The 13,555-nt window shown below is 41.9% G+C and overlaps 1 protein-coding gene across 1 annotated transcript in view; it reads right to left on the bottom strand.

The window, feature by feature from the left end:
• UBR1 (ubiquitin protein ligase E3 component n-recognin 1) overlaps positions 1-13,555 on the bottom strand; it is a gene marked incomplete in the record, with an annotated part of 4,571,807 nt that overhangs the window by 4,168,488 nt on the left and 389,764 nt on the right. The window contains 1 exon segment of the mRNA XM_044074213.1: positions 1,374-1,478. Coding sequence (XP_043930148.1) covers positions 1,374-1,478 — 105 coding nt within the window.

The following is a 13,555-nucleotide window of genomic DNA, read 5'->3' as shown; positions in this document are numbered from 1 at the left end:
TTTCAGAATTTGTATTTATATGGCTGAATTAGTGCACATGCGCATGGTCTGAAGCCATGTGATTTTATTACAATTAAAGTTTTCCATTTTACACTGCTGTGTTGGTCAGTCATTTTCTTGCACTTTTTTGCCGGTTTTATTTTATTTGACTGCCCTTGATCCACTGTAGTTGTTTTGTTTTAGATTTCAATTATCAGGAATACACTGAAATGAACAGAATTACTGCCCAAACATGAAACAAAATCTAGAAGGTATAGATTCTTTATCTGGCAGTGTCTTTACAAAATGTTTCTATATACTGGATCAGCTTGTTAAGAATCTTCCCAAACATCCATGGTAGGTATTGGAGGTATGGTACCCAAGAGACAATAGACTGGATACACATTTTGTTGAGTTGTCCTAGGTTGCTATTACTTAAGAACCAGTTGAAAAAACAAGTTGGATAGGCACTGGAGGGCTCCATTAAGACCTGTAGCCAAAGTGTTTTTGCTTATCATACGGAAAAATAACCAATGCACCAAAGCTGAACCTGGCAGCACTTAAGTTACTGATTCTGGTGGCTAAGAAAAGCATTACAATAAAGTGGAAACAGCAATCTATCCCCACATATCAGGATGCACTTCATTTACTGAAGGACCTTAGAAGTCTGGGGATGATGTGGTCTGGGGGTAGTTCCAGCTTATTAAAAACCAAAAACTGGCAATTACTTGATGTCTGGTTTACTTAAAGTGCTTTCGAGTTTACAATAAATACGCTTGGTCAGGGATAGTAAATGGGAGAAGTAAGATCTAAATAATTCAAGGCATATACTTTTGCACCCATAGTAAAACATACCTCAGACGGCTGATAAGTATACAAGTGAAATTAAACTGTACATAGAAAGTTTGTATCTTGGGCTGTTTTGTTAAGTTATTAATACTGGTTATAATAATTAGTTGATACTAATTGTTATTCTGTTCTATAGTACACCAATTTGTTGTTGCAATCTACTTTATCTGATGACATGCAGTGTTTAATATTTTTTTGTGCGTGTGTCTTTCGGCTTTTCCCGGTCAGGGGACACCACAGCGGAACTCCGGTCCGCTAATGATTGGCAGTTGATTTTTACGTACTGGCTTGCCAGGCCTGATGCACAACCTTCAACGAAGGTACGCCCATTCACGCACGTCTCCACGCAGAAGACGCTCTAGCTGAGAATCGAACCGGACTATTTAAATAAAGGAGGAAAAATAAAACATTTCAGGATCTATACTACATGGAATTCTTGAAAATCAGAATCCTTAAAAAAGAAAACCCCTGGGCTGGTATTAAAAGCACCTTCCTAAATGTCTATTAATAATCATACCACAGTACATATACTTATGGAAACTTGCCTTTAAATAGCTTTGAATCCCATAACATTAGCCTAGTGAGACAGCAGGGCTCTTCAGGGCTAGGTTCCTCTACAGCTACCTGACAGAAGATCTGACGAAAGCCACCTATAAAGAATATAAAAAAGGTATAAATAAAACAATTCTTAATTGTTCAAACAATAACCACAATAAAAATGTACAAAAATACGCAACAGTCAATTATAAGACAGTAGTAACTATTTTTACTGAACTTGTATAGCAAAGCTGTGGATACTGAAGATATACAGCAACTAGAACACAAACACAAATGCATTAAATGTGAAATAAAACAGTCATTTCAGAGATCATACCTTGTATAATGTCTGAAACGAAATTCCAAACCACTAAAGCTCTCTTTTTATACTTAGAAAGAGGGAAAGTTAAACCGCCTAATCAAACACTAGTAAAAGATGAGCACTGTCACAGTATGGGCAGCTGAGAGTCTTGTGAGTACATTATGTACAACAGTAGATGTTCAAATAACAGTGTTACTGCTATAATAATTCTGAGAATGATTGCAATTAGCTACAGGCAGATGTCAAGACACCTGGGCTTGATTTCTCTGAACAGTCAAAGGTTCCTAGATGTGCACAGCTGCAGTCTTGCTCACAGACCATTAATGAATAGCATGGCTGCAATACAAAAGCATACTGTGGGGCCCTACTCTGTTCTCCCATGGTGCCCATGAAGTAGCACAGACAGCTAGTACACCAATAACGGCTCTTCAGAAAGGCTGAACATGCCCTGAAAGTAGTAAGCAGAAGTACAATAAAATATTTTACAAAATTTCACAAACATGTTATACAAACACTCCATGTTTGTAACTAAGGAGGAGAAGGAAAATAGCACGAAGTACAGGCAAGTAATTACAAAACAAATGCAAAAGAAAGCCACAAAGCCTGCATGTGATTCTTAAATAGCTTTAAAGATGACCACTAGACTCCCTGTAATATCAAAAGGATTATGGAGTGGAGTCAGTCCTAAAACAGTGATCCTATTATATCTACTACCGTGGTGAGTGCACTTATGCACTTAAATAAGCTGTACTATATACTATGTTCATCAGAAGATTACTGCTGAATTGACTCCTAGAATGATCAGACTACAAAGCAGTACAGCCTTGGCTCACAGCAATTGGTATATGGTCTACAAATCTTATTATTCATCCAACTAGCAGTGTTAATAAAATACATGTCCAAGCAACAGTTTGCAAATGCTTTCAGTAGATACAAATGGGCAACAAGTTTTCAGCAGAGGGGCAGGGAGAAAAGTTCTACTACAATAACAATCATAACAACATAATTAGCAAAATGCTAATACAGTTTGAACAGTTATATATCCAATAATAATTAAATTCTTATAAAAATAACAGAAAAATGTACTGTGTTGCACATTATTATTCTGTACGATTTATTTATATATTGTATACCTAAGAATATAGAGACTTCCAGAATTTACTCAAAGCCAGTTATATTACAAGTACTTAAGTATGCGTTTTTAGGACTTGCAGACATTAATGAGAAAGGAAATCATACCAGTTATACAATGTCAGCAATTTACTTCATGGAAAAGGGGTATGAATGGAATTAGAATAAAATCACAGAAGGTAACAACAAAAGAAAATGTTAAATGGAATAAACAGTGGATTATATTATGTGTGGAAAATAAATGGGACAGGGAAAAGATGAAGAGGACAGAAGTGGCTGAGAAAAAAATGAGGCTAGGAAAATAAGAAGTGACTTGAAATGGATGAGAAAAAGAAAGACTAAGAATGGACAGATGTGGAACAAAGTGAAATAAATGTTATGTACTTACCATAATGATAGATCCATGTTGTCTGTTTCTGCCCAGTTCAACCAATGGGTTATCAGATTCAACACGGACCACAGACTGGCCCCCTGAGCTCTGCTTCCTCTACCCATAATATCTAGCTCTACACAGAATTACCTCAGAGAATTTGGCACTCTTCAAATAGCTTCCAATGTCAATTCTGACAGCATGACAACAAGGACCCCCAAGCAAAAAGAGGAACCGCAGCCTCCATGACTTGGTCATCCAAGGATCTAGAGAAACAATACAGGAGGGGGCAGGTGGGAGGGATGGAAACGGACAACACGGGCCTACTGTTATGGTAAGTACATAACTTTCATATTGGTTCTTGTCTTTTCCATCTGGGTTCAACCTGTGGGACAGAATCCCCAACCACCTTACACACTAGAGAGATCCTGCGAGAGCATATACCAGCAATATGGTGGAACCAAAGAAGGCCCTAGACCTTGACTGAATAACCAGCTTGTAGTGAGACACAAAGGTGTGTGGACCCAACCAAGTAGCAGCAGCACAAATCTCAACCATAGCAGTTCTTGAGAGCAAAAAAATAGAAGTAGCCACAGCTCTAGCAGACTGACCTTTCAGTTTGCAAGGCAAAGCCTTCCCTTTCAAACTGTATCCAAATGAAATGTAATCGGACAGCCACTTACACAGAACAGCTTTAGACACTGGCTTCCCCAATCGGGCCATTGAGAATGAGACAAACAATTGATAAGACTTTCTGAAGGACTTGGCTCTATCCAAATAAAATCTCAGTTGCCTATGAACAGAGACAGAATTAAGTAAAAATTCTCCTTTGTTTGAAAACTCAGGGAAAAACACTGGTAAGTGAATGGCCCGATTTAAATTGTTTTTCCGATGCCACCTCAGGCAGAAAAGCAGGATCCATTCTGGTAGAAACACTGCCTTTATGAAAGGCCAAACATGGAGGTAGATAGGATAAAGCCTGCAAGTCTGTCACACGCCAGGCAGAAGTAACACCCACCAGGAAGAGAGTCTTCCAAGACAAGAAATTCAGAAAACCCGTTGCTGAAGACTCAAAAGGAGAAAGCCCATGAAGCATAAAAGACAAATGCCATGGAGGTACAAAACCACAAACAGGAAGACTGCAATAAAAAGTTTCCCCATAGAAAAGCCTTTGACATCTTTAATGCTACCATATTGTCTCTGCCAAAGTGCAAGTTAGAAATAGTTGTTCATTGTACTCCAATAGTGGAATAACTAGATCCCAAATAAGTCAGCAAGAAAATCAAGGATAGCCACTAAAGGCACTGAGAAGGGGTCCAGGCCTTTAGAAGACCACCAAAAGGCAAAGCAAATAAACTTACTAGCAAGTTTTACTCGACTCTGCTAAGAAGTGGACATATATGACTGTCTGAAAGCTTGGGATCTCTCTTTTGTTCTTACCTTCTGTGATTTTATTCTAATTCCATTCATACCCCTTTTCCATGAAGTAAATTGCTGACATTGTATAACTGGTATGATTTCCTTTCTCATTAAAGAAGGTGTCATGGGTCCACTTCCGCTGGATGAGAGAACAGATCCAGAATGGGATCTAGCACCCAAGGGGAGTACCTCAGAAGAGGCCATAAAAAGGGAAACTACACCTGACGGGGGCAAAAAGAAGCAATGAAGATCAAATATCCAGCCAAGGTATTCAAAAAGAAAATAGTACAAATGTACTTAACTCATCACCACCTGGGTTAATACCACTTCTCAGGAGGCAGTTATGGATTAAGTGCTACTCTGTTTCTGGTGAGAGAAGGAGCAAAGGATTATTGATTCCAAGATGTGTATAGTTCTCTCAAAACCAGGAGTTTCTCCATTACCAGACAGTCCTGCGAAACTGGAGGTGCAATCTCCACTACCAGGCAGACAGCACCCTGAGTTATCAACTGCAATCCTCATAGGTGCTACTTCCCACTCCAGCCTTCATTAGTAAGTGTCATTTTCTAATTGCCTCCATGGCCATCTTGATAGAAATAGGCATCCTGAGACAATGTAGCAATTGTCTCATGTTTACTGACAACTACGTACTACTTAAACTGGCACAGTGTGTGAGAGACGTTGTTATATAATGTACATATAGTACATACGGCAAACAGGCTGTTAGTAACGCACAATACCACACTATACGTATTAACTAAGAAAGTATCCTTAGAAACCTCAAACACTGAACTCAGCAACACCCACCATGAAGCATGCATTTAAGGCTCTCAGTGACTCAATAGTCCTTAAGGCAAAGCTCCACACAGTCCAGCATCCTAGTCATAAGATGGCTCCATAGTGAGACTTACCCCTCCTGGTTGAGTAAGTAGAGGGTCACAGTCAGTTGCATATCAAGTGACAGGATTTGCCGCATCACGCATGCACTCAACCCCATGCGGCACAAGTACACATGACACAGTCATAGTAAATGTGGGAGTAAATGACTTAAGACGTATCTTCTGGGATTGGATCTCTCAAAATACGTGATGAGTCTGGTATAAACCTATCTTTGGGCAACATTTTACCTTTACCCTCACCTACAATGATGCCACAATATGAAGAGAAAAATGACTAACAATTGGTTTACTTCCTGGTGTCACTTGAAGGGAGTACAATATATTATATGCCTGAAAGGACATGGCAGACAGTCCTAACATTGCTAGGAATGGCCTACACAGCCCCCTCCCCCCAAGACTTTTCTAGGCTGGCAAAAACCTTATCCACTCCAGCGTGCCTTTTTTACACAAAGTTGATCTAAAAAAGTCTCCATTATATGAAAATATGACTGTATTGCTGCTAAACAGTAGGAGCCTAAATAGAAAACTACACTCATTACAGGTACTCCTTAACCCTAGAATGCACTGATATATGCATCAAGGAGACCTGGTTCAAGAATACTGAAAACACCCCAGAACAGCAAAGTTTCAATGCCTACCTTGCATTCAGACTCACTGTACTAGTTGAAGGCACTAAAGTCAGTGGTATCTTCATATTCCAAAAACAAACTACACCTCAAATTCATAAAAAACAAAACTAATATGTCAAGACTTGTTCATCAGGATAACAACCTGAAACTCTTCCTTGTCCATTTTACCATTAACAAAACCCCATATTACAGTGCACCCAACTACAGGACCCCCTCCAACATCCCTTGGCCCATGACGCCATCTAACATGGGCACCCTAAGTATTCAGCCAAAAGTACAGTTTTGTACCTACCATAAATGTAGATGTTCAAGTGCTAATACAGCTGCAGTCATAACAGATGGGTTCTCCTGCCGTCAGGCGGGTCCTCAGTCGGCCGAATTCCAAAGTCTAGGTCCGGCGTCGGTTGTCGTCGCCTCTTCCCTGACGTCAGTGCGACAGGGGCATAAAAGAACCAGCCGATGCCATTTTCTTCAGTTTTTCTTGCCCCAGATGTCAGGTGTCCCAGAAGGAAGGCAATACATAAATTTATGTAATAAAGCAATGCAATATAATCAAAATACAGTAGTTGCAAGCAAATACACCATAAAAGAATACCCCAATCAGATTGTATGAGGAGGTGTTAGCCAACAGGCCTGTCCCAAGAGGGGAAGGAGGGAGGGAAACCTGGACTGCAGCTGTATTAGCACTCGAACATCTACATTTATGGTAGGCACAAAACTGTACTATGTTCATCGTGCATACAGATGCAGTCATAACAGATGGGTAGAATCCCAAAGCTAAGAAAGGGGTGGTAGGCACTAGGTGGAACTAGGAGGAGCCAGGATGCCCTGCAAGACTGCAGTGGCAAAGCCTGCTCTAGTTTTGGAGTATAATGGTAGGTGGTAGTGCTTGGAGAAGGTATGCACAGAACTCCAAGTGGCTGCTTCCAAAATATCTTTGGTAGGAACTCCTCTGAGGAAAGCTGTAGAGGTAGCTGTGGCCCTTGAGGAGTGAGATCTGATGCCTGCAGGTACAGTTTTACCATGAAAAGAGTAACAAAAGCGTATGCAGTGGGCTATCCATTTTGAAATTGTCTGTTCGGAAATTGGCTTCCCTTGAGCTCCTATAGCATAGGACACAAAGAGCTGTTCTGTTTTTATGAAAGGCTTTATTCTGTCCAAATAATAACGCAGCTGTCTGTGGATGTCCAAGGAATGTAGTAGTCTCTCCCCTTTGTTTTGAGGATTAGGGTAAAAGGTAGGTAAGTGGATAGCCTGATTCAAAGCTACCCTGGATACCACCTTTGGCATAAAGGATGGGTTGGTTCGTAAGGAAACTCTGTCCTGATGGAAGATGATAAAAGGCTGCACAGCCATGAGGGCTTGTAGTTCCGATACCCTGCGAGGTGAGGTGATAGCCAGAAGGAAAGCTGTTTCCCAGGACAAATATTGCAAATCTGTTGAGGCAGCTGGCTCAAAAGGAGGCAAGGTCAGCTTTTCTACAATGAAATTGAGGTCCCAAGCAGGTATTGGTTGTTTCCTTGGGGGTTTTATATTCTTAGCCCCTCTAAGGAACTGTCTCAAGAGGGGGTGAGAGAATAAAGGTGCATCAGTGTTGTATTCTGCAGAAATGGCTGAGGCATTGATTTTGGAGGAGGAAAATGACAGTCCACTGCTTAGCAGCTCAGCTAGATACTGTAATATTTGAGGTAAATTCAGTTTTCCAGGAATCTGGCCCTTTTTTCTCATTCCAGGCACAAAACCGTTCCCATTTTGTGGAGTAAGCTTTTCTAGTAGACGGCCTTCTGGCCTCCAAAATGACATCCTGCACCTCCTTGGAGAGTAGGGTCTGTTGTGACGTTAAGGAATCTTCCATGCGGCCAGATTGAGTGTTTTCAGCTGACTGTGAAGAGTTTTGAAGCTGTGCTGAGTCAGAAGAAGAGGCATTAGAGGTAGGGTCCATGGTGGGGAATGCGTCAGGCTCCTCAGGAGTGGGTACCAGTGCTGTCTTGGCCAGTCTGGAGCAATGAGAATCATCTTTGGTCTGTCTGCTCTGGTTTTTAATAGAACTTTGGGCAGCAGAGGAAGAGGCGGAAAGGCATAAACTGTCATTGTTGTCCAACTGAAAGAGAGAGCTTCCACTCTCCAGGCCTGTGGATGAAAAGTCCTTCAGCAGAATTTTGTCAATTGGTAATTTTTGTGGGAGGCAAGGAGATCTATGTCTGGCCTTCCCCATGGTTGTATTATCTCTGTAAAAACTTGAGGATGCAACTTCCATTCGTGTGGATCTGGAATATTTCTGCTTAGGTTGTCTGCCAGCGTGTTTTCCTTACCTGGCAAGTACTGTGCTTGAAGTTCAATTTGTAATTCCAGAGCCATGTTCCAAAGTGACATGGCCAGCCTGCATAGGGGGGTATGAATGGGTTCCTCCCAGTTTGTTTATGTACCACATTACTGTGGTGTTGTCTGTCCTTATCAATAGTTGACCTGGATGCAGAAGGTCTTTGAAAGCTATAATACCATTTATTACTGCTAGCATTTCCTTTTGATTGATGTGAAGGTGCTTTTCTTTTTGGGACCATTTGCCCTGAATGCACCGATCTGTCATGTGCGCCCCCCAGGCGTAGTACGAGGCGTCTGTTGTGATGACTTGATTTGCTTGAGGCTTGCAGAATGGGAGACCTGGGTTTGCTTGGCATGCTTGAGCAAACCACAGAAATTCCTTTTGAAGACATGGAATTAGTGGTATTATTGCTTCCAAACTATGGCTGTTGAGACCATAGGTTTTTCACGTACCATTGAAGTTTCCTCATATGTAGCTTTGCACATGGGATTAGTAGGATGCAAGATGCCATGAATCCCAGAGCCTGCAGGATTTTTCTTGCAGTCAGCCTGGTGAAATTTGCAAGTTTTCTGAAGTATTGAGTTAGTTGCCCCTGTTTCTCTGGCGTGAGGTAGGCCATCTGGGTGTTTGTGTCCAAGTTGGCACCCAGGAAAATTATTTTCTGAGAGGGTATTAGCCTTGATTTCTTTTTGTTGACTGTGTATCCCAGAGAATTCAACAACATTATTACAAAAGCCAGATATTTCAAAAGTATGTGCTTGCTGTCCGCTTGGATCAGGTAGTCGTCCAAATATGGGTATATTTGTATCCCTTGAAGTCTGCAGTAGGCAATTACTGATGCCAGGCATTTCGTGAATACTCTGGGCGCAGTAGATAAGCCAAAGGGCAATGCAGAGAATTGATAATGGGTTGAACCTGCAAGAAATCTGAGGTATCTTCTGCAATTTTGTCTGATTGGGACATGCAGGTTATGCCTCCTTGAGGTCCAATGTTACCAGCCAAGACTCCTTGCCCAGCATGGGAAGAAGCTGCTGTAATGTGAGCATCTTGAATTTTGGTACCAGTAAAAATGTGTTTAGGATGGATAGGTCCAAAATAGGTCTCAAATCTTTTCCCTTCCTTGGTACCAGGAATAGTCTGGAATAAAAACCTTGACCTTGTTCTTGAGTAGGTACCTCTTGAATAGCTTTCATGTCCATGAGATCTGAAATTTGTCTTTGTGCCTCTGCCCTTTGATTGTGTGGCAGGTTTGGCATGCCTCTCATTTTTGGAAGGGTGTGAAAATGGAATCTGTAGCCTCTGTTTATAATGTCCAGGATCCATTTGTCTTTTGTGACAATATGCCAATTTTTCAAAAATAATGCCAGTTTTCCGCCTAAGGGTGCTGCCATTTGAGCCTTGCAAAGTCATTGGGCTTGCTTTCTGAATGGCTGCGAACTATCCTCACCACCTCTTTGTGAAGGAGCTTGCTATTGTCTGCCTCTAAACAATCCTCGAGATTGCCCTCTGCCCCTCGGGCGCCTGTATCTACCTCTTTGGTGTCTGTCCATGGCTGGAAAGGACCAATTTTTGGAAGGCCAATTTCTACTGAAACGTGGAGGTTGTACCTGAAAAAAATCTTTCACTGTTTGCATTGATTTAGCCTTTTTCTCCATTTTCTTTAATACCTCCTCAGCTTTAACTCCAAATAATACATCCTTTTGTAGAGGGGCATCTAGTAATTAAGCTTTGACATGATCTGGTAAGGTTTGCTCCTTGAGCCAGGCATGTCTACGTATGACTGATCCTGTAACAGCAGCTCTACATGAGGCCTCTAGAGCATCAAAACCACATTGCAAGGTATGTTTACCCACTTGTTCTGCACTATGCATCAAATCCTGCAACTCCTTCAAGTCTGGTTGTTCAGGTTGTGACATTTTGCTTCTCAACTGTGATAACAGAAACTGTTGGTACTTTAACATATGGAACTGGCACTTTAATGCCCTCATGGTTAAGGTGGCCGAGGTGTATACCTTTTTTCCCCACCTTTCTAAAGATCTGGAATCTCTCTCAGAAGGTAATGGATTTTTAGCAGTGGAGGCCTTAATTCCCTTGGGGCCCTGTGAGATAGTTTCTGGGTCAGCCGCATGGCTTTTGTATAGAAATTGGTGCGAGTCAGGAACCCGGTAGTACCAGTTAGGCTTGACTGGGGCTGGAGGTAAAGAATCCGGGTTAAGGCAGGCCTCCGAATACACATCTAGTATGTCTAAGACAGGAGGTATAGCCAGAGGCCTGTGCTGAGGTAGCAAGAGAAAATCCCTAAGCCTTTTCTTGGAATCTGAATACTCTTGGCCTTCCCAGTGGAAGTGTTCCCTTAAGGTATGCAAGGTTTCCCCAAATGAGTAATCCTCTGGGGGGGAGACAGAGGGAATGGACTCCTCTGCATCAGAATCTTCAAAAGGGGAGTAAGAATGTTCCTGTTCATCCAAGTGCTCTGAAATAATGGAAGCCTGGTCAGAGGAGGGGGAATTCTTCCTCCACTCTGGGCCTTTTGTCCGGGGGGGGGTTGAGAACCCCTGATAAGAGTAATTAAATCCTCAGCCATTTTAAGCATCTGTTTTTTAGGCATGGGGCCTGGAGAAGGGCCCTGTGTAGCTGGTCTCTTAGAATGCATGGCTGCTTTAGACTTAGTGAAAGCCTTGATGGAAAAAGAAGAGGAAGGTCTGAAGACACCTTGAGAGGAGGCAGACCTGTCTACATTTTGAGTTTCACCACCAAGAGTGGCTTTGGTATCTGTAGTCGGGGTGTGGGCCGAGGAGACTGCGACCTTGGGCACAGAAGACACCGCCAATGAAGTGTCGTCGGTAGGCAGGGGCTGCATAGGCGCCTCGCTGAGAACCGGACCACCTGTAGTCGGCTTTGGCGTGGTGTTGGTAGAGGCTGCGGACCTCGTGTGTCGGTCCTTATCTTTGCGTTTTTTTAGACAAAACTGGAGTCGGAGTATCCGACGACATAATATAGTTAAATTTTTTGCCAAAATAGTGCTGGGCGAACTCTGCCCAACGCTTAATGGTGCGTTTGTTGAATGTAGCACAAAAACGACAAACAGACGTCGTGGTCTGGGCCTAAGCAAGGAATGCAGAGGGAATGAAAATCCTTATGCGGTATTTGTTTCCCACATGAAATACAATTATTAACTTTGTCTGACATCGGTCTGAGGCAAGAAAAGTTTCCCCAACTGGGTACTTAGCTTTCAAGAAGACTTTGGTTGCAAAATTTTTGTAATTTCAAAAGCTAGCAGACCGGCACTTGCGAACTGCTTCTGCTTCGGGCACTGCGCGGCAAGAAAGACTGAAGAAAATGGCGTGGACTGGTTCTTTTATGCCCCTGTCGCACTGACATCAGGGAAGAGGAGACGAAAACCGACGCCAGACCTAGACTTTGGAATTCGGCCGACCGAGGACCCGCCTGATGGCAGGAGAACCCATCTGTTATGACTGCAGCTGTATGCACGATGAACATCACCATTATTCTTAAGGGACTTCAACTATCCCTCCATTAAATGGGAAACCTGCACATCCAGAAAAATGTACTTCCAGAAATTTCTGGACATCATAAACACAACTCATTGGACCAGATAATCCACAGATAGTCTGTACCCCAATGAGCAGGCAACAAAATCTTGGACTTGATTCTTACTGATACAGCTCTGTTTCCCTACACTTTTAACATTCTCCCTACTCAAATCAGAAATAAAACACGTCATATTCACCATAAGACTGAAGTAGGAAGCATTCTCCAATAATTTGTTATTCAAAGATTATACCAAAGTAAATCTATTAAAGCTTAGTGATGACCTGGCAAAATCTAAATTTTCCTTCCACCCTGATGGTTCCACTACAAATGCAGAATCCTTCACTGCCCAATTCTATGAATGTGTACATAAATGCATAGAAGCATCTGTCCCCTTCTGAAATAAATACAACACTCAAGTTTAAAAGTAAACCCTTATGGTAAAATCCCAACATAGAGAGACGCTACAATAAAAGGAAAAAGATCACTGCACATAAAAACAAACATAATTCTGCAAATGAAAAACACACACTTGCTAAGGCAAACAGAATACAGTTGTGTAAAATCCTACCATAATAGTACATGTTCTTCCTTTCACTGTTGCAGTATTCTCTACTAAAAGAATTCCCTGCCATGGGTACCCCAAAGACCTGCCAGTACACCAAAGCTTTTAAGATTTTACAGACATTGTACTTCATGCGTATGCTTCCCACTCAAGATACAGGGCATAAAGGTGACGTATGGAAGTACATTCCTCAGAACTGAAAAGCCTCAGGAGGAACAACAGTCCTAGGAAGTAGGAGGAACCTGTCCATCCAGAAGGAGAACAAGGAAAAGATTACAGCAGAAGGAGAAGGGAGGCAGCGAATACTGCAACAGTCAATAGGACATTTACTGCTATGGTAAGATTTTACACAATTGTACTATCCTTCTATATCACTACTACAGTATTCTTTACTAAAGGGAGAGTATAAAAGCTCCAGAGAAAACTTGGGAGGAGGAAGGCCCAGACGAGCCCTCAAGAAACCCATGCAGGATAGCTCTGATAAAGCCAGCTCTTGCTCTGGAAACATCCAATTTGTAATGCTCAGTAAAGGTATAGACAGAAGTCCAAGTAGCAGCCTCAAGGATGGAATTGGTATCCAACTATATGAAAAAAGCAGCAGAGAAAGCCAAGGCACCGGTAGAACGGGCCTCTAAAGAGGCAGAAAGGCTTTTTCCATGAAAGTAGTAACAAAAAGAAACAGCCTTAGAGATCCATGAAGAAATGGTTTGCTTAGAAAACAGCAAAACCCAGAGATTGGGCATGAAAGGAAACAAAGTTGCTCAGTCTTGCGAATGGCCTTAGTCTTATCTAAATAATATCTGAGCTGCCTATGCAAAACCACAGTGTGATGAACATTCTCACTAGCAGACTGCAGAGAAGGAAAAAAGGAGGACAGATCAAGAGAGAATTCATTAACCACCTTTGGTATAAAAGGAGGATTAGTATGAATAGACACCTTGTCCCTATGAAAAATTAAAAAAAGGGCGACCGCCATAACA

Source organism: Protopterus annectens, chromosome 6.part0 (assembly GCF_019279795.1).
Source record: "Protopterus annectens isolate FY-2018-M chromosome 6.part0, PAN1.0, whole genome shotgun sequence".
Classification (NCBI taxonomy): domain Eukaryota; kingdom Metazoa; phylum Chordata; order Ceratodontiformes; family Protopteridae; genus Protopterus; species Protopterus annectens.
The sequence above is the reverse complement of the archived record's forward strand: the minus strand, read 5'-3'. Positions and strand labels throughout refer to the sequence as shown.